At 43.8% G+C, this 21,791-nt stretch overlaps 1 protein-coding gene and 1 long non-coding RNA gene across 2 annotated transcripts; one reads left to right on the top strand and one right to left on the bottom strand.

Moving 5' to 3' along the window:
- Positions 1-2,799: 2,799 nt before the first annotated feature.
- On the top strand, positions 2,800-8,989 carry LOC125757657 (uncharacterized). The gene is made up of 2 exons (XR_007415393.1): positions 2,800-2,904; positions 3,317-8,989. It is a non-coding gene; the product is annotated as an uncharacterized LOC125757657 (long non-coding RNA).
- Positions 8,990-11,280: 2,291 nt separating this feature from the next.
- On the bottom strand, positions 11,281-21,724 carry LOC119387170 (probable 39S ribosomal protein L24, mitochondrial). The gene is made up of 5 exons (XM_037654481.2): positions 21,335-21,724; positions 20,931-21,026; positions 20,687-20,787; positions 17,752-17,888; positions 11,281-11,431 (listed from the first exon to the last, which is right to left on the bottom strand). The coding sequence occupies exons 1-5, from the start codon at positions 21,605-21,607 to the stop codon at positions 11,295-11,297; spliced, it is 744 nt and encodes a 247-aa protein (XP_037510409.1). The 5' UTR covers positions 21,608-21,724; the 3' UTR covers positions 11,281-11,294.
- Between the last annotated feature and the right edge of the window lie 67 nt (positions 21,725-21,791).

Here is a 21,791-nt window from a genome sequence, read left to right as displayed (position 1 = left end):
AGAAAAGTTGGACTGTGTGACTTCTACACTATTCAGCAAGCAAAGCTCACAAGAAGCCTTGTCAATTTTCACTTTAGTCAGGTTGAACAAAATAGGGGGTAAAAGGCTGTGTGCTTCGTATGCCACACAGGGTTCACTGCTCAAGAAGAGAACAGCCCTTTCTTTTCTCTCTCTCTTGCTCAGTAGCTTTAAAACAAGGTGGTACACGTGTTACTGGTTCAACTATGCTGAACGCTGGTACTTCATAATACTTACTAAGTGTGCACCATTTTACAAGACACCTACGTGCACCAAAAAAATGGGGAGCTGTAGTTGTTAGAGCATTCTACTATTCCTATGTCACGCTAGGGTGCCTTTTTCAGACATGAGCCTCAAGGAATTATTCGGAAACACATTGCAGCGCGGAACGTCAAGAAAAGAAAGGAGTGATTTGCAATGCATTGCTATTGGTGCCACCTCACTTTCCAAAAGTTGAAGGGAACGACAACCAATTTTCATGGTACCCGTTTTCTTTAGTGCAATGAAAAGCTTACCCGTCACAGTGTCTAATCATGGAACGGTAACGCGGAAAAGGCTGTGAAACATTTATAATCAGAATTTTTAGATCTGCAGTGAATGTGAAGTCGTAAACACAACACATGCTACAAACAGTGGGCAGTGAGCATGGTGCACATGCTCTGCGCGCATGTGCCATGGCTCAACCTGTTCCACTAGTTGCTGCGAATGCAGCGTCCCTTCTCAGCGACAACTCCTTTTATCTCGTAAGCAGCACAGAAGAGATTGGGGATAGATAATAATATACATACTCTAATTCTGAACCCTCATTCTGGTGCACATGAAAGCATCAGACTACGTACAGCAAAGTGAACGACTCCATAATCGAACTCCATGGCTCTTTCCATAGGCTGCACAACATACCGGTTTTTTTGTTACTTTTTTAAATGCGATTTAGAGGTATTAATCCAACTCAGATCACGAAAAAGATGTTGAATCTGTCACTATTATTCACGGTCTTTTCATTTCCACCAAGATCTAATCACATGCTCTGTCTAGTGTAAACGCGAAAAGATACACCGACCAAAAGAGGAACACAAGCTTTTAGCTGAAGTCTTTCATGTCGTGCCACCCCAGCACAAGCCACTCTATTACCGCCTATTGTGCCACAACGGATCAGCTCCCGCGCTCTATGGCCTACCAAAGATACACAAGGAGGGTGTACCTATGAGGCCTATTGTCGACTATACCCGCTCACCCCTACACAAGCTATCTGGTTTCTTACACCGTGTTATTTCGCCACTCGTTGGAAAAAGCGGCACGCATGTGCGCAATTCTGCCGACTTTATTGAAAAGGTACGGCACGTTGTTCCTGCTCATGATGACGTCATGGTTTCATTTGATGTCAAGTCTTTATTCACAAGCGTTCCAGTAGAACTGGCTGTAAATGTTTGCACCGCTGCCCTCGAGTCTGACGGGACACTGCCCGAGAGGTCTCCAATTGACGTTCCTGACCTGTCCTGCCTCCTTAGGTTCTGTTTATCAAATACCTACTTCGTCTTCCAACAGAACTTCTACCTGCAAGCACATGGTACTGCTATGGGCGCATCTATCTCCGTTTCTGCTGCCAATCTTGTTATGGAAGACATCGAGCGCCGGGCGTTCGCTTCGTTCACCCCTTCTCCAAAGGTCTTTCTGCGATATGTTGATGATTGTTTTTGCATAATTCCCAAAGATGCCCTCACTGCTTTCACTGCTTGCCTGAACAGTGTTGAAAAGGTGATTTAGTTTACTGTCGAGCAAGAAGTCAGCGGTTGCCTGCCTTTTCTTGATGTTCTCGTGAAACGAGGTAATACTGGTCTGACCTTCAACGTGTACAGGAAGTCGACACATACAGGACAGTATTTACATTGCATTCACACAAACGTTCTGTTCCCGCTACCCTGTTCCAGCGATCCAAAACCATTTGTACAAGTCAAGATGACTACAAGCGTGACAGTGAGAACATCTTCGAAGAATTAAAAACGTGCGAATACCCCCCGTCCTTCTTGTCCACTGTGCAGAAGCAACTATCGCGACCACGTAGGCAGCGTTCAACGCCGTCTCTTAAGAAGCGAATGGCCATCCCGTATGTACCCGGAACAAGTGAGACCATCGCCCGCATCATGCGCATGTACGACGTCGAAATAGCGCATGTTCCAGCTCGGAAGCTAACGAACGCCCTAGTCAACGTAAAAGACAAGTTGCCGAGTGAAAATTTCCCGGGTGTTGTTTACGCCATAGGCTGCCATGATTGTGACAAGCAATACATCGGTGAGAGCGGTGACTTCAAGAAAAGAGTCAAACAACACGAATATGACGTCAGAAAATGGCACGTTGCCTCAAATGCCCTCGCTGAGCACGTGGAATCTACAGGCCACCAAATTGACTGGTCAAGTGCACGTGTTCTGGCCAAAGAAAAGAAGCTTGCATCACGCCTACACCTGGAATCCCTGCATATACAGACGACTGCGCACACTCTGAACAGGAGTGATGGGACGCTTCCGACAATGTACTATCACTGCTTACGTCACGTACTTAGGCGTACTTAAATACGCTGTGCCATCCTTATGGCTTTTATTGTGAACAAGGCTCCCGTATGGGGGGCCGAAACGTCAAGTAAACTGTGTTTTTCTTTTGGCCGGTGTATCTTTTCGCGTTTACACTATGTACTTCCCCGGCCAGACAGGTTGCCATCAAACTTTGGATTTCATGTTCTGGCTAGTTGTCGGTCCCTTTAAGTGATGTGGCACCACTTCGTTATTGGCATCACATTATTAAAGTTTACTATCCCCATTGGAAGGGGGAATTAAATTTCTGTTCACATTAGATCCTTTCAAAGAATTCTATTGGGATTATACTTATTGAAAGGTGTCGCATTGTGTACGCTTTGGGAGTTATGTAACCTCATGCTGATTCTAGATCCCACCTTTTGTGAGGCAAATAGAACTTAGGCGTACTTAAATACGCTGTGCCATCCTTATGGCTTTTATTGTGAACAAGGCTCCCGTATGGGGGGCCGAAACGTCAAGTAAACTGTGTTCCTCTTTTGGTCGGTGTATCTTTTCGCGTTTACACTATGTACTTCCCCGGCCAGACGGGGTGCCATCAAACTTTGGATTTCATGTTCTGGCTAGTTGTCGGTCCCTTTAAGTGATGTGGCACCACTTCGCTATTGGCATCACGTTATTAAAGTTTACTATCCCCATTGGAACGGGGAATTAAATTTCTGTTCACATTAGATCCTTTCAAAGAATTCTATTGGGATTATACTTATTGAAAGGTGTCGCATTGTGTTCGCTTTGGGAGTTATGTAATCTCATGCTGATTCTAGATCCCACCTTTTGTGAGGCAAATAGAACAGGACTTTCATGGTCAGAACATGAGAGGTAATTGGTTTGACCTTTGAGATAGCTATATGCAGCACACATATTTCACTGTGATCTAGCCCGGCCTTATGGAGAACGTACATTGCAGGCTTTTTTATAACTTGGAATTTACTCATGCTTCCCCAACACATTTATTTAGAACAATTAGTATTCTCACTGTAACTATACCGTGTTCAGAAGTTGTTCGATATACAGGATAATTCGATGTAAACGGGTTCGATATAGTTGGGTTCGACTGTACACAGTTCATGTTCATAATGAGATTGTTTCATGTTTAATGAACAAATTGTTCTTGATCTTCTAAGCATTTCTTTGTTTCTCTTTAACGTTCTGAATAGGGTTTATTAGTATTGTATGGCCATAGTATTGTTACCCAGCACCTCCACCACTTATGAGGCGACGTCCGGTATGACAGTAGAGAGGTTATATTCAACGCAGTCGCGCGAGGCAAAAGCGGCGCAGCCTGCATGACAAAAGATAATGATGATTACGATGTTTTGTATATACAGATGAAGACGATGAAGTGCATAGTCAGCGCTCACAGTATGTTAAAATCTAAATGAGATTAAGCATTAGTTTATACTAATGGCATTGCAAGGACAAAGAAAGTTCCAATGATGTTATTGCACAGGAGCGGTGCCAGTACTCTTTTACTGGGGGCCACCCACAACAAGCAGGTCCCTTAGCTAGGGGGTGGGGGGCGCCCTCTGTGCCCCTGCTGGTGCCACCTAAAGCCACAAAAGCCATATTTAGTCACAGAGGTAAAGCTTACACAATTCTTTGTATATACTGTCACTCCTTAACTGGCATAATCACACACGGATGGAACATACACAAGGTTTCTCTGTGGTAATGTAAATTTGAAGCTGTGTGGTGTACAGTAAGTGGTGTGCATACAAAGGCGTGAGATTAAGTATAGGAGAATAAAAGCCACCCCCCCACACCCTGGCACTTTGTGGAGGAACTCATAAATGCATATTCATGCTGTGACTCTTTTGCAGTGTGGCATATTTTCTTGCTGTTCAACCGTATGTTTACACCCACTGGCAGTGTTTGCTGCCATGGCTGAAATTCTTGTAGTGCCTGCAGTAGGCAACAGGTTGCGGTCAACCAAGCCGACATGTGACCATTTACAAAGTGCAGTATTGGTAGTATTTATGATGATGATGTGACTAGTGATGAATGTCTCGCTTCCAAGTGTTCAGGCCATAGCACATACATCGGCTCATTGTTTGTTGATTAATCATTGCATTTTCTTATAACCGAGCTGATTAGATTGTCTTACTTTCCACCTTCCCTGGTTGCCCAGAAGCTATGGCACTGCACTGTCGAGCTCGCGGTCATGGGTTTGATGTTGGCCCCGACAGCTGCATTTCAATGAAAGACAAATGCAAATGCCACTGTGGCATGATTGGTCCATCAACGCCCAGAATTTAATTCTATTCCAATAAGGACAGTCGTCCATGCTTTTATATTTATCTCAAGAAGCGTTTGTGTAATGCCTTGAAAACATTATAAAGTGAACTTTCTGTTCATTCATTTCATACAGTAATTTTGCGTATATATCTACTGTGAAGTCTCTCAACTCTTAGTTGCTCTACAAAGCCATTTTTTAAGTGCTATGACAGATTAAGACAGCATTCTTGGTTGCCATTGTCTTCACCTCAATTCCAATGCGTAGACTGCATTTAGTATTCAAAATCATTGTGTTCGAAGGCTCAGAATGCATCCACTGCAGCACGCACAAGCCATTTTGTGCAGCTGAATATTTGTTTTTTACGGAAGCCGCACTTCGAGGGTTGTGGACACACGCTACTGTGCAGTCCACATGAGTAAAAACACAAGCACAGATGGGCAGGCCTATGCGGGGGGATGTTTTTTTTTTGCAATATAAGCCACTACAAATATTCAAGAGGTTTAGGAGAAAGTGAAGGTACCACTAATTATATGTTTAGCATTCAAATGCAACTTCACAGCAATGCATAGATGCGAAGCAGCATTTGGAGGACAAGTTCAAGTTGCCATGAAGCCATACTGCGTTTCAAGAAAGAGATGCGTGTTGTTGTTTCTAAACCTTGATTGTGCCAAGAACTGTGCCAGGTTAATTTTCAAAGAAAATATATTACCTGTGCAGCTACCTGCAAGTTTGTTTGTTTTTCTTTCTGATGCCTTAGTTCACCATATGGCTTTGTGAAAAGGCAGCCTGTAGATGTAAAAATATAGTACGTGATACGACACTAAGAAATGAGTACTGTGTTGATCTTGGTTCTCGTTATCATACTTTCTTTTACGCTACCATGGTTGTGCAGCCCACTGTTGCAGTGGTGCATAGCTGCCAGCTTCACCTAAGCTGACATTCGTTAGATCTAGTTCATTCCTGCGCTGTTGTACAATATTCTGCCGTACTGGTGTCCTACATCCTCCATGTTGCTGCAGAAAGCAGCGTGTTGTGATACCGAACCTTTTGTGTTAGCGACAGCAACCCCGTGTAAACTACAAATGGAGTCAGAAGTAAAGAGAGCCGTGCTCTAACATCTCACTGTGCCGATGCATGTTTTAATTAGGAAAACTTTTGCATTTACGCATAACCATGTCGGGCTAAAGTTGTGCGTGTGAATACAGCACCTGCACTTAACCAATTTCATTCATTAATGAAAAGAAGAAATTGTGATAAATTCACCTGTAGCGTGGAGCTACAAAGAAGACCCCGACAAATTTCTTAGAAAGAAGCCCTTCAGTTGCCGAAAAACCTGCCCCGGCCCGGGATTTTTTGCTGACTCAGAGCATTTTTCTTTCTGTAAAATTTCACGTGGGCATACTACAAAGTGTGGATTACAATTTTTCCCTTTTAAGAACGCTCCCCAACCCTGTGGACTTCCACAGAACTGATTTGCCCTGTTCAGTATTTATTCTGGCCAGATACTAAAACAATTTATGAAAGATTTCTTGCATTCTAAGAGGACATATTCTGGTGACTGTTTACAGCAGATTCCCTAGGTACGCACTATAATGTCTAACGAAAGATTTGCAAACATTGTCTAACTCCACATAAGCTGAAGCATTCTTTTTACAACTCTGCAGTCTTGCTATAAAGGTATTAACAAATTCTGTTGAGCATCTAGATTAAATTGTTATTCTTCAAAATCTGCTAGTTTGTGAATGAGAGTGGCATTTAAAGAATAAGTCGGTTTACAGTGATAAATTATTCTCTGAAAACTCTATCATCGGTAATTTTGCCATTATAGGTAAATTATTATTAGAGAAAATGAAGGTCAATGTTACATTTTAAAATTTCGCGCCGAAACCCCAGTAGTGAATATTGGCGCGACGGTCAAGTGTTTGAGACTTTTATTCGTATTCTGGCCACATTAACTTAAAAAGACACTTCCTAAACTTGCCACGCTATCTCTTTGGCTCCTACAGAACACAATTTAGCTAATTCTTACTGATGAGTGGTTATGTATGCCCTAGCAGATATCAATATCTATGACATCACAACAACTTGGTGCAGAGACTTCAAGGTGGAATCACCACCTGTATTTTTCTTTCGCGTGTTTTCTCGCTTGCCGATTGAGCGTCTTCTTATGGCAAGACTACCGTCCCGAGCAAGCACCCCCTTCCTCTTTTTGGGACATTTAAAATACGCGCGAAGGACCGAGCAAGCACCCCCCTCCACTCCCTCAATTCTTTTTTCAACCTGTTCTCCGCTACAGAACCCTGCTAGGAACCCAAGTTCTGAGAGCCTTTAGATATGTGCGCAGTTTCTGAGTGTTTTTAGTGTGGAGCCTCGGGATTGCATTCTGAGTTGTCACAAATCGTCGCAACATTTGAAAAACGTCTTTCCCCCTTGTGAAAACACATGAAATTTCACATGGATTCCCTCCGATTAAGTAAAAACAGTAAATGCATGTCATAAATTGTGTACTCAGTAAAGATTTTCATTAGATGCACAGCTGCCATTTTTCATAGAAGCTCTCCTGCCGCCATCTTGAACTTTGGCCCGCGACCGAGCAAAGCCCTCCCCCCCCCCAAATCTTGACCAATTATTAGGGGTGTGCGAATATTCGAGTTTCAAATTTGAATCAAATAATACCTGATCAAATAATTCGATTTGACTTTCGAATAGCTAGTATTTGAAGTTTCGAATAATTCGAGAGGACGAATATCAACTTGGTTAGGGTGGGGTGGTAAAACTAACACTAGCGCCGCGACCAGTAGGCCTTTCTTTAAAATTTTCACCGATATCCTGGTTCAAAAGCGAGAACTTGTTTATTTTAAAGAAGATTGTCATTTCCGCACGTAAAAAAAGCAGACATGAGAAAACTACCAAGCCCTTCACAATTTCGCTTCCGAAACGAAGGCACGGACTTATTGCGTAGTTCGGTCACGTATGCCGCAAGCACCGTAAAACGTCCCGACTTTGGCCCGTGAAACCCTCGGTGATTGGCTTCACATGTGAATATTTGTTCACGCTGTGCACTCGCCCCTGTCACACCACATCACTCATTCATAAAATCCCATTGCTCCGGCGTGCAGTTAAAACATTGCTGTGACCGGGCGACCGAAGATTTTAGAGCCCGGAATACTCATGACAATGAAGCACAACATTACCGTTGTCAGATTACCGCTAGGAGGTTAGGAGTGCCGCTGCTGACTGGAATGTCGGCTCCTGCGCTGCCATAAAAGCTGGGGTAAAAAAAAAAAAGCCCTTCCAAACAAGCACGTAATAAAGCTGCCACCTCGCCGTCGCTTCAGATTTTTCCTTTGTTTTGTCGCAACAGGAGGTACACGTTTTGTGTGGATAAGATAGTTGTGTTTCTGCATGACAATCTGAAGTCTTTCGATAGCACTCACGCCGTTGTGTGCTCGAGAACATGAGCAGATTTTATTTCTTTGTTCTTTTTTTCAATTTTGAAAAAAACAAATGAAATGAAATGAACAAATGCAATGAAATGAACATTGCTTAACTGCAGTGTTCATTTCACCTGTGGAGTCACAAACGTGGCACTTCAACCTTTTGCATACGTGTTGCTGCTTCTGCTTCAATCAGTCACTTAAATTTATCTGTTTATTTATTTTCATATGCAACAAATCTGTCAAAGAAGTTCAGCAGTGGTCTGAGAAGAGACCATTGCATTTCAAATGCATATGAATGGTCAGAGTATAAGCTGAACCTTGTTTCCTCGGAAAAGACGCAGAGTATCACCTCGGCACACTTTACGTCTTAGCACGTCTCGTCTGCATCTGGCTCCAGCAGTTTTGTGCGTACGATGATTCCATTCCTCATATCACTGCACGATTGCAATGCAAACAAAAACCAAATGTTGTGTCACAGTGTTGAAACTGTTTCTAATGCAGCGTTCAGTGTTCAAGGTACATTAAGCAAAAACTTTTGTAATGCAGCACTTGCAAAAGACTCCTCCCAGTTGAGCACAAGTGTTCGTTCCTACTTGTGTTGTCGCGCACTCTTGTGGCTTTGGGTGGACCTTTCGTGGCATTGTTGTAAACACGTGTATTTGATGTACAAACCACACCAGTGTACAGCCAATAAACATTTTGCACCTGTAGCCATTGTCTCTTTTTCGCTCTGCAAGTCACGTCTGTCTTTTTTTGAGATAAAGAAATAAGAAAAAATGGCATAGCATGGCTGATAGCACAATCATAATCCTTGAAAATTTGAAGAGGTGGACGTTACATGCGCCGGAGAGCAAGACAGATAACTGACTAACTTTAAATATTCATTCATGTACTTTGTAATTAGTTACTTTATGGCACATATTGCAATCTATAAATCTAAGCGCGTTTTCAAGCCATGGACTTTGAAATTAATGCTTACAAACTTCAGTAAAATGCACCATTGTCCTACTTGGGTATTGCTATACGTAGTAAAATTTTTTTAATTATTAAATACTTAGGCCTTCCATGAACAATGTCCACCTTTTCGTGTAATCCACCTCAACTTCTCAAGGAATAGAATTGTGCTATCCTGCTAGGTGATTCGAAAACTTTATATTATTTTAAAAACACCCTGTTTAAAAAGAGTTTGCCAGTATGTGGCTTTTTAAAAGAGCTGTTGCATTGCAGAGTGGCATGAACATCACTACCATTTAGAATAAAAATTTTTCCTACAATAAACAATATAAATTACATAAGTGTAGCTGACATGACACTGGAAGCAACACAAAATGTTGAACATCCACACCTAAGATTAGGGATGGGCGAATATTCGGGCGTTTCGAATATTCGAACGAATATTAAAGTTTCGAATTCCCTTCGATACGAATTTAGATTATTCGAAATTTCGAAGTATTCGAAATGAACGAATATATGTATACATTTGACCGCACATAACCCCCTGTAAAGGTGGTTTCACTGCAGCGTCTCGCTGCTGTGCCGTGAAACAACCCATCCAGGGGAAATCTGCACTGCCGCGAAGCCACATTTCAAGGTTAAATGTGCATATTTTTTTTAAAGTTTAAAAGCATGTTATACGGGCTTATATGCGCTAAGTATAGTAATTTTTAAATTGTAACGTATTGCACCACTTATAACTTGCACCCTACTGCTATTCAAATCTTGATACTATTCGAGGCTGCTTCCACTTTATGTCAAACCAAAAAAGTGACATTCATTCATACCTAGTTCCAATCCTTAAGAATATTGTGCAAGGGTCATGACCAAAATGCTCACTTTTCTTAATAATATGCGGTAAATACTGTTCGAACTATTCGATTCGAAATTATTCGATCAAATCACTATTCGCTTCGGATTCACTTCGAACCTCAAATTCACTATTCGCCCATCCCTACCTAAGATCAGTCGCGGTAGTGTGCAATTAAAAGCAGCAGACGTTTAAATGCAGCAACAAGGAGGCAACGAGGGTTTTGGTGAAAGTTTGAGCCAAATCACCAGGAAGTATTTTTTTAAATAATTTTGTATATTTTCAGGTACATCAGTTGTAACTCACGAAAGTTCATGCCTAACGCTTTAACAGCGATTTTGTGATCACCGAGTACTACAGAATGTACACGTTCATTTTCATCTTTGCACAAGGTGGAAGGACGTCTCAGTTTTGCACAACCTTCCGAAAAATGCTGGACCCATTTGAACACAGGTCTTTCTTTTAATGTGGCCTTTCCACAGGCCACATTAAACCGCTTACTAATTTTCGTAACAAGTTTTATAGTGATCCTTCGTTCCATATGCTCATCCTTATTTCGACAAAGACTAAAGATAGTCATGGTTAAATTTGTAGCGCGCACAGTTGACAGGGACAGAAAGAAGAGAGACAAACGAGCGCTAACTCACAACTGTTTATTTTTTAAAAAGACTGAACATATGTCCCTGTCAACTGTGCGCACTACAAATTTAACCATGAATACCTACCAACTCTCCCAATTATCAGTATTATTGACTAAAGATAGGTTGCTCAAAAAGTGCGCAAATAAAATCCTGCCTTGCATTACAGAAGTCAATACAGAAGTGGCTGGTACCGAAGGCCAAGTGGGCCCTTTCGAGTGTAGAAAACATTGAACCCACACGCTTTACAATTTTTCTACCGATTCACTGTACGAACTTTTGGACCACACCAGATATGCGATTGAAACGAATTAAACAAGTGTAGAAAAGGGATATTGAAGCAGAGAAACGTGAAAAAGAAAAGGAAAGAAATTAGGCAATTAGCAGGATAAAGCGAAAAATGTAACGACAATAGTGATGCATAAAAATAGGACACAGTTGTAAATGTAGGAGCATCCAAAATTCCGTAAGTTCGTCGCGGATCAGAAAAAACGCTACCACATGGCAGTGGCCACAGTGATGTCAAAACATAACTTTATTCGCACTATGAAGAAATCTGACTTACAATACCGTCTAATACCAATACGTTTTAGCGGGAACTCTGTCTTCCTTGATGCCAAGTTCCTTCATTATCTCTTGTTCAAATGTCATCAGCTTCGGCACAAAGGTAATTTTTTCAAGCTCCTTTGCCCTAGTGTCCTTTGGTTGCTCTGCAAGCAAGAAAATAAAACAAAACCGCAGGTCTGAAAAGGATTTCACTAACATTATGATGACATGATGAGGATGAGGAACAAATGAACCCAGACGTAGATATCAAAAAGGGGTTTAATACTCTAAGGCAATACCAACACTATGAGAGCAGCCAATTTTGACCACCTTCTCAGAGTGTGTACTTCTTGCTAAGTACATGAATGTTTCTGTACACGCTCGGATTGCGCTTCTGCAGTTTACAAAACATGGAGCTATGACCTTTGCAGCAGAACACCATAGTGACTGAAGTAAGGTGGCAAATTGGGCTAGTTGGAACATACTCAACATGTTCAGCGCAAAAAAAGAACACGAAAACACAAGGAAGGGCACAACACAAGCGCTATCTAACAACTGAAAGTTTAACGGAAGAAACGTGTCATATATAAGCATAAAGAAAAAACAAAAAATCTTATCCCCCACCAGGCATGTAATCACGTATGCTGTAGATATGTAATCTCAGCTTCTGTGAGAGCGATTGAAGGCTGGCTCACGTATCTGTCTCTTGCTTTTATAATTTCAAACGCTTCAGCGATTTCACACGTGCGCTGGTTCCTGTGCCTCATCATCACAGCGGTTTCGTTGCGCAGCCGAGCTAAGCAAAACTGCTGTGATGATGAGGCACAGGGACCAGCGCACGCGTGAAATCGCTGAAGCGTTTGAAATTATAAAAGCAAGAGACAGATGTGTGAGCCAGCCTTCAATCGCTCTTACAGATGCTGAGATTACATATCTACAGCATACGTGATTACATGGCTGGTGGGGGATAAGATTTTTTGTTTTTTCTTTATGCTTATGTATGACACGTTTCTTCCATTAAACTTTCAGTTGTTAGACAGCGCTTGTGTCATGCCCTTCCTTGTGTTTTCGTGTTCTTTTTTTGCGCTGAACATGTTGAGCATAGTGACTAAGCCACTGCGGCAGGTAAATTCATGCAGTAAATTTATATTTATATATTAAATATATGCCAGTGATACTCCTTTGTTTCTAAAAATGACACTGCAGAATGATGACCGAATTGCCAAATGAGATCAAGTAGAATCTAATCATCGGAGCTCAAAAATACGAGGAAAATATGTTCAATCTAATGGAGGTTCTGATTAGTGAGGAAGATGTGTAGGGGTGCAGCAGTCAAACACAAAAACATCCGAACGATAAAAAGCCATTCAGTTTAAGCGATTTTCCGTTTACTGAATTTTTTCTGTAAAATTAATTTCACAATTACTAAAAGCACAATCATGAAAGGCCATGCAGCTTGTTGGTTTTCAACGTGGAGACTTCAATAAGAAGTCAGCCGAGTCTTCGGAAGCAGTTTTTGGGTCAGGATCAGAAAACATATTCAGAATTGAAATTAGCAAGGGAGAGAGAAAATAGACATCTAGTGACGTAAAGTAACTCGCGCTAACTATCACGTAAACCCTAACGAAAGAAAAATGCACATTAGAACATAAATTTTAAAGAAGTGTATAGCTTGTATGAAGCCTACCATATTTGCTCAAACATTAGCAATGGCTAATTTTGGCTATCTGCTGTTATAAAAATGTAATAAAATAATGCAAGTGTATTACTATGCCTCAGCTTTGCTTCATAAAATGCTTAGCACACAGTGACATTTTCCCTTAAAATGCATGTCACAAACGTCTATTGTTTTTCTAACATGTTTCCATCAACACAAAAACCTGAAATACCAAATCCAGAAACTTGGGATAGCTAAAGAAAGACATCACATCAAAGACTGCATTTCATTATGGGTTCGTTCCACAGCATGGAGAATGGAACTACGCCGCTTCAGGACATGCACAAAAAAGCAGAATGTGATCTTCAACCCATCACTACTCGTTCAGCCTTTTAATAAATACTGCCTTTGCATGGCTTCAATCTTTCAACGAGGTTTGTGAACGAAAAAATGGTGCTTCCTTAACATCGGAACACTTGAAGATATGTTCAAACAAGAATATGCCATGCGTAACATGTCTTCAAGGCTGAACCAATAATTTGACTTGGCAAGGTGGGCAGCAGGCAGGTAAGCACACAGAGAAATGTGTTAGCAGTACACAATTTCAATCAACAACCTTACACATGCCACATTAATTATTAGAACGGAAAGCCATGAGGTGATCGAGGTGGTTGGACGTTCACATTTGGCAATATTGCCATGTACCCGACAAGCAGAATGATACAAACAGGTGCCTTACGGTATCTTTAAAAACTTACGCTTAATATCACACAGTCAAGCTTAGTACCACTTTGAGCAAGTCCACTCTATGGCAGGTGTCACTGAAGCTTGAATATGAAAACATGCAAGTGATCAATGACAAACTGCGATCACTAAAAGTGACACTCTCACAACATCTTGATCCTCGGATCAATTGTCCCTTTCGAGCATTCTGCAACAATTATGCGGCTCACAAGAGTTCTTTAATATCACTGTGTCAGCCTATCAGCACTACAATATGTAGATGGGAGTGGATATTCGCCCGGCATCCGGCTGAATTGCGCGAGCGGAACTTGGCCGGCAGTGTCTCCTCATTGGCCGGCTGTAGTCACGGGTTAATGCCGGAATCCTGAGGCAAAAAGCGCTTTGCCGGCACGGGTGTATTTGCCGAGTGTCATTTCGCGAGTGGCCGTCAAGCGAAGATGCCGGCATTTAGTGAGAGAACAATTATATGCCGGTAGTTTGACTTACCCACGCCATCGCCACATCCGAAAACGCACGCCGTGATGGCAACAGTTGTCCGGATCTGGTTTGGCCGGCAGTTTGCTTTTGTGGCCGGCCGTCAAGCGACGAGCGCCGGCACTTAGCGCACCGGTATTTGCGAGGTTTCATTTCGCGAGCGGCCGTCAAGCAAAGAGTGCCAGCATTTAGACCCACGCCGTCGCCACGTCTGAAAACGCACGCCGTGACGGCAACAGAGTTGTCTGGTTGTGGTTTGACCGGGCAGTTTGCTTTCGCGAGCGGCCGGCCGTCAAGCGACGAGCGCCGGCACTTAGCGCAGAGACAATTATTTGCCGGTAGTTTTATTTATCCATGGTATAGCCTCCCCTGAAAACAGGCAGCTGTGACTACTACGACGGCACAAGTCGTCCGGTTGTGGTTTGACCGGCATGCAGTTTGCTTTCGCGAGCGGCAGGCCGTCAAGCGACGAGCGCCGGCACTCAGCGCGGAGACAATTATTTGCCGGTAGTTTTACTTATCCATGGTATAGCGTCCCCTGAAAACATGCTGTGACTACTACGACGGCACAAGTCGTCCGGTTGTGGTTTGACCGGCATTTGCGCTGTTACTTCGTTTAACTCAGAACCTGACGGTATATCCTCCACTTAGAATGCCCTGCGAACTTCGCAAGTGTACCGTTGCCTTTCATAGTGCACATTGGAGTGAAAAAAAAAAGGGGGGGGGGGTCGTGTTTCAATTTTTTATTTCTATGTTAATTGCCAAAATAAATGTCATACATTTAGAAGTTACGAAAAATTCTGAAATGCACAATACTCACACGAAAGTTACATATTTTTGTTCTTTGGCTGCCTCTGATGACATATGGAAGGGCTATGTATGATATCAGCAAAGGCGCTACTGAACATCTTGTGCGTTTCTATGAGATGAAAAAGTCCTTGGCCTGGGAATGTCGCTGGAGCCAACATTTCAACAAACGGGCCTGCTTTGTCAGGGCAGCCTTGATGATAACAAGTCCACCTGTCGAAATGTTGGCTCTAGCAACATGCCTTTTCAATGATTTTTTAAATCTCTGCAAGCTTCCATCTTATCCTGAATTTGTCTTTGAATGTCGACAACACACTCCTCACATTGCTTTTTTTTTCTTGTTGCGCGGTACACAAAAAGTAATTTCAGGCGTTATAAAAGGCAACACAAGTCTTAGTTTACACAATTTTAACATGGAAGATATGCACATAAATATTGTCAAAAGTCACCTGCAGTGGGAACATTGCAGTTTCTTCTCTGACTACCTCAAATCAGATGGAGGGGTATGATAATGGCAATTAGTAGAGGTCAAACTCTACACAACAGGTAACGTCAGGTGATATAAAAAAGTAGCACGTCTCAGTTTTAAACAATTTTAACATGGAAGATATGCACATAAATATTGTCAAAGGTCAAGATATGCACATAAATATTGTCAAAAGTCACCTGCAGTGGGAACATTGCACAGTTTCTTCTTTGACTACCTCAAATCAGATGGAGGGGTATGATAATGGCAATTAGTAGAGGTCAAACTCTACACAACAGGTAACGTCAGGTGATATAAAAAAGTAGCACGTCTCAGTTTTAAACAATTTTAACATGGAAGATATGCACATAAATATTGTCAAAGGTCAAGATATGCACATAAATATTGTCAAAAGTCACCTGCAGTGGGAACATTGCACAGTTTCTTCTTTGACTACCTCAAATCAGATGGAGGGGTATGATAATGGCAATTAGTAGAGGTCAAACTCTACACAAAGGGTAACGTCAGGTGATATAAAAAAGCACGTCTCAGTTTCAAACAATTTTAACATGGAAGATATGCACATAAATATATTGTTAAAAGTCACCCGCAGTGGGAACATTGCACAGTTTCTTCTTTGGCTACCTCAAATCAGATGGAGGGGTATGATACCAGCTACAGTGCCAGTCAAACCCTTCATTGTCTCCATGACATTTCTCACTTTTTTTGTTGTTGCATGGTACACAAAAGGTCATTTCAGAATGGCTTGCACATGATGCCATAGACGCAGCTTCTCAATGAACTGGCACTGCACGATGGTGGCTCTGATGACAAACAAGTTTCGTCTGTGAAAAGAACATGGCAGGAACATCTCTGTGTGCAAATAACAAAAGTACATGCATGTGATGTTTTGATAACATTAATGTGGCATCACTAAACGCCGCGTCCCCACATGATGGTGCTCCAACACGGTGCTTTCAATGACATCAATGCAAGCCATCAATAACAAGTAACAAAGTTGTTTGTACAATGTTGACGTGAAAGCCAATGCACAATGTTGACCTATATAATAGTCACACACTTGGAACATTGCCACAGTTTCTTTATTGGCTGCCTCTTCAACAATGTGCAAGGTATATGGTACCAGCAGAGACACCAATCACAAAAAATAGTCAAACTTCTCAAGCTCTTCGTGACACTGTTCACATTCCCACTGGTGCATTGATATGTTTCACCTTCACTGTGCTCGTTATAGAGAGCCATGCATCACTGCTGAGAAAGGGCCTTACAAGGTTGATGTCCATGCACTCATCCAAAACACCACAGTTCAGCAAATCTGGCTTTGTTTTCACATCTTCTTCAAGAATTTTATCACTGAGGGCACTGATAACACCTAAACAGTTGCGCTCAGAATATTAGGTGGTATCGTAATCGTCGGTGCTTTTTTTCCCCTTTATTTCACCATGTTTGTCACCGACGTGGCGGGACTACGTCACACTATCTTGACATGTATCGGCAAATAATTGTCTCCGCGCTAGTCGCTTGACGGCCGGCCGCTCGCGAAAGCAAACTGCCGGTCAAACCACAACCGGAGGACTTGTGCCGTCGTAGTAGTCACAGCCTGTTTTCAGGGGAGGCTATACCATGGATAAGTAAAACTACCGGCAAATAATTGTCTCCGCGCTAAGCGCTCGTCGCTTGACGGCCGGCCGCTCGCGAAAGCCAACTGCCGGTCACACCACAGCCGGACGACTCAGTTGCTGCCACGGCGTGCGTTTTCAGACGTGGCTACGGCGTTGGCAAGTCAAACTACCGGCATGTAATTGTTCCCGCACTAAACGCCGGCACTCTTCGCTTGACGGCCGCTCGCGAAATGAAACTCGCAAATACCCGTGCGCTAAGTGCCGGCGCTCGTGGCTTGACGGCCGGCCGCAAAAGCAAACTGCCGGCCAAACCAGAACCGGACAACTGTTGCCGTCACGGCGTGCGTTTTCAGATGTGGCGACGGCGTGGGGAAGTCAAACTACCGGCATATAATTGTTCTCTCACTAAATGCCGGCACTCTTCGCTTGACGGCGCTCGCGAAATGACACTCGGCAAATACCCGTGCCGGCAAAGCGCTTTTTGCCACAGGATGCCGGCATTAACCACGTGACAACAGCCGGCCAATGAGGAGACACTGCCGGCCAAGTTCCGCTCGCGCAATTCAGCCGGATGCCGGGCGAATATCCACTCCCTATGTAGATTAACTTGGTGTTGCGTAGCCATCTGCCAGATCGGTAGTTTAGGAAGAAATGCAATAGCTTCATAATGACGGCACCGTAAAATCTGCTTACCAGCATAAGCACTCTTGGACTTATAGTCGTATGTTTCTTCAGCCATCAGGGGGATGGGTATGATTCGGCCAGAACGCACCGATACCCTGACCTTTTCACCGTCTTCTGTGTAACGCCATTCAACATTTGTTGGCTTGCTGAAGTAGAAAAGTAAGAAGACAAGAACATACTTTCTTGAGTTACACAAGAACTCGGCAAAAGGTCATGTGGATGTAATGTAGCTATAATTACATCATGTCTGCGGAGGTCAATATCATTCAACAAAAATGAAGCAAAACACACGACTTTAGAAGTGATGACAACTGGCTTCAATTCAAAAAGGAGGTACAGACACTCCACGTCAAGTGATTCCATATACTCTTCCAATAGTCTACTTATACATAGCTTGCATTTATCATCATGCATACTATGTTCATGAGCTACCTATCTGCTATACTGCTGGAAGCAAACTGGTAGTAAGAGGATTAGATTAATGTGCACCTTCCACAGCTCTAGGGGTTCGTTGGCATTGTAGCCTCAATTATATAGGCCTCGTGAGCTGGTATGGTGGCGCTACTGCTCTCGCCCTCTATCGGGTCAGCGGCGCACTGTTAGGATTGTCGACTACGAGCGCGCCTGCATGTTTCAGGCAGGCGACGACGTTTGCGGCGGCCGCTCTTCGCCAAGAACGGCATTTTTTTTTCTTTTTGCGAGTATAAGTGCCCCGTGTTGACTCATGTGTACTTGTGTTTCGCTTTTTTGTCGAAAATTCGGTCTGTCGGCGACTCTCGTCGGCATTCAACCATCCTATCGTCCCCTTTCCGCCTCGAGGCACCCGAGGGAGGCAGAGAGCCGCTTGTCGCTCAGAACCAAGCTACGAGCTCGTCTTCCCATAATGAGGAGGGGGAAAACAGCTTTGTGCACCGGAAACGACAAACAATGAGAGCCTTTGCGCCTTTCGGACGCCACCATATGGGCTGCAGTGCCACACATACCGGCGCCAATGAGTTCGTCACTCGTTGTCGTCTGCTCCAACAGCGTCGGCCGCTCCGCACTAGTAGTTCCCAGCACATGCTGCTGCTTTTTCTTGTTTACTACTCTGGCCGAGGACGTTCGAGGCGGCAGCTACGGTTGCGGCGGCCGCTGTTCTCCAAGAACGGCCACCGTAGTTCTTTTTTCTTTCCGTCTGCGTGTGTAAATGCGCTGTGCTAACTTAAGATTATTTTTGTTTTTTTCCTGCCTGAAAAACCTCTCAAACTACAGCCGTTTAAAGCTGTAGCCGAAAAACCAGCATGCAGCGACTCTTGTTACCGTAAGCATTCAACAAAACTTCGTCCCCTTTTTTCCTCAAGCCATTCGAGAGAGAGAGGCCCCACTCAGTCCGTCTTTTCGCTGAAAACCGAACTGCGAGCCCTAACAACAAAAAAAAAAAAGAAAGAAAAGAAAAAGCCGACAAAACACAGCTGCTTGCGCCAGAAACAAGTTCTTTTCCGTCCCTCCACGCGGGGAACAGTAGATGACCCCCCCCCCCCCACACACACACAAACAGGCTCACAACGCACACACACACACAGGCGAGCGCACAGACAGTGAAACTGCAAGCGCCCATCAGTTCGCCACTGGTTGTCGTCTGCTAGGAAAGCGCATCGCCAACCAAGGCCGCCAGCCCGCGCGTGAACGTGGGGAGAAGAAGCCACGATCGTGTGTTGTTCTGCGGTTTCCGTAGGATTGAAATGGCAATAACGTGTGTTTCAAAAGGAGTTCTTGGTCGCTTGGTACGAAGTTGCACGCGAGTGGTCAGTGTGTGGTCTGAAAGAAGAATTGATGTGCGCGATGGAATTTTCCGACATTATCGGGAAATGCAGAGTGCAATCGAAAACCGTGGATTACGACGTACGAGTGGAGGTGAGCTTTTGATTTTTCAGTGCTCTACGTGTGCTGAGCCATACCGAACTGTTTTCGTTCCTAACGAAGAGGACACGGCAAATTTGTGTCTGATTCCGCACCGGCTGCCCCTGCTCGCCACTCTGGCTGGCGAGAAATCACGCGTGAGAGCAGAAGACGCAGACAGGCACATTGCCCTTCTAGGTGGCTGTTGTCAGCCTGCTATCTTCCTATTTCTTTGTGACCTTGTAAGCTTATGTATACAATTAAAATAAATAATAAAAGGCGAAAAAAAAACGCACGAGAGTGGGGACACTTATGGACGGAATTCAAGGCGTTGCTTACGCAGCCCCACACAGCTGCGGGAGAGTTGTCTTTCATTTTCGTCCGACTTCTGAGGTAACCCGCAGAATTTTAAAGCTAGTTGCTTCCGAACGGTGTTCCTACAACTGTTGTGCCAGCCATGCACGCAGAAGTACGAAAAAGTACCGGACTACTGCGACGTTTTTACGTCCTTTCGGCGAGGAGCCATGCGTTTCTACCGTGACTACCGTGACTGCGGGCACGGGAGCAACAAACGACAATCCTAAGTTTTCGGCCGCGGCCGTCCGATGGCGCTGCCTGTTCGGTTCAAAGCTGCAGCGCACTAGGCCTATAGCTGAAAGCTGTGCATACAGCATACCTTCAGTCAACAAGACAGTACCAACAGAAGAAGTTGGCAAAGTCAAACTGTCACAGAATAGGCCTGACGTCATTGAAAGTTGTACGCTCCACAATATACAGGCAACTTGGATGCTGGAAGGTAACAGACAGTTCAAAAGTGCAAGAGAGTCATAATAAGCTTTGTTGACCTTCACAAGGCAAGGGCTTTGGCTAGTTTGTTGTTCGTCTTTGAATTGATAAATACTGAAAACAGCACCAAAAATGAGGACGCAGAAAAAGCAGACAGGAACGCCATGCGGAGTGCTGTGTGTGTGGCTTTCTTTGCTTGTTTTTTCAGTGCCCTCATACTTTGCATCGTTTCTAGTTTGAAAATTTGTTCCACCAGCCTGCTTGGCACATAAATACTCACTTATCTGTTGGGTCCACCAAAGCAACTTGGCATGTGACAAGCAGAGGCATCTCAGTCTTCATGACTTGCATATTTTCACCCTTACCAACAGTTTTGAACTCCTGAAGTAAACACACGAAAGGGAATTCAATGTAACGTCCCATACATTCTGCTAGCGCATGATCACTTCTCTAGAAGTTATGCAGATAATCCAACTAGGCCGGACAGGTGTACATGGAAACTAAGTTACTCAGCTAGTACTTACGCAGTTCAGTCCTTCCACACAAACCCAGTTACGTTCCTTGACAATGTAGTTCACAATTCCTTGTTTTCCCTTGTCCTTTCCAACAAGGACTTCAACCTGTACAAAAGAAGGGACAAGTGCGAGGGAGTCAAAGAGGAATTTACCGCTTCTTTTCCGATGTACAGCTATTGGACTAGGTTGCAATCTGAACAACATAGCTTAAATCCAAAATACTGCAACTTGTGATCGTCCCACACAAACATCCATCCGCACACCCCAAGAAAAAAAGGTTTTGCTGCCATACCATGAAACTATGACGGAAGTCGGTATCACTGCAGTGAGTTATTGCGATGAATAACCGAAACTACAACGCGACTCTCGACAAGCGACGACGCAAAGTTTACAAATTTTCAAAAGTGGCGTACCCGATCGCCCCTGAAAACAGTCCACACGATAGGCTCGACGTAGACGTGCTTGCTGGGAACCCCGGGCATGTTTTCCTTCCAGAAGTCTGCCTGCCAGGGACGTGACAATCCGAAGTAGTATTTCTTGCGCTGAATCACAGCGCGACGGTACTGGGGTCCCTTGGGTGTTCGCCACTCCACTTGAGCCATCACTCGCTTCACGTAGGATTCCGGGAAGTTTGCATAGTCCTTCGGCAGCTTAGACGCCTTCAGAAGAATCGACGTCAGCCGCATTCCTACTCGTACTTCCGAAGCTTCAGAACGACAAGTGAAAATACAGGTGCTTCGCGAAGTGCACAACGACAAGCGCCGGACGCGATGCAAACCCGACCATGCGTGTCCCAGTGTTGCTGAACTGCGAAGAAACGGCCGATAAGCACATCAAATGTAGCGTACAGGTCTCAAAAAATCACAAAAC

Source organism: Rhipicephalus sanguineus, chromosome 3, assembly GCF_013339695.2.
Source record: "Rhipicephalus sanguineus isolate Rsan-2018 chromosome 3, BIME_Rsan_1.4, whole genome shotgun sequence".
NCBI classification, from domain to species: Eukaryota; Metazoa; Arthropoda; class Arachnida; order Ixodida; family Ixodidae; genus Rhipicephalus; species Rhipicephalus sanguineus.
The sequence above is the reverse complement of the archived record's forward strand: the minus strand, read 5'-3'. Positions and strand labels throughout refer to the sequence as shown.

Coding starts and splice junctions, on each gene's coding strand:
- LOC119387170 (XM_037654481.2), bottom strand. CDS start 21,607: ATGCGGCTGACGTCGATTCTTCTGAAGGCGTCTAAGCTGCCGAAGGAC. Junction 21,027..21,334: donor CTGTTTTCAGGGGCGATCGG/GTACGCCACTTT, acceptor TCTTTTGTACAG/GTTGAAGTCCTTGTTGGAAA. Junction 17,889..20,686: donor TTGGTGGACCCAACAGATAA/GTGAGTATTTAT, acceptor TTTCTACTTCAG/CAAGCCAACAAATGTTGAAT.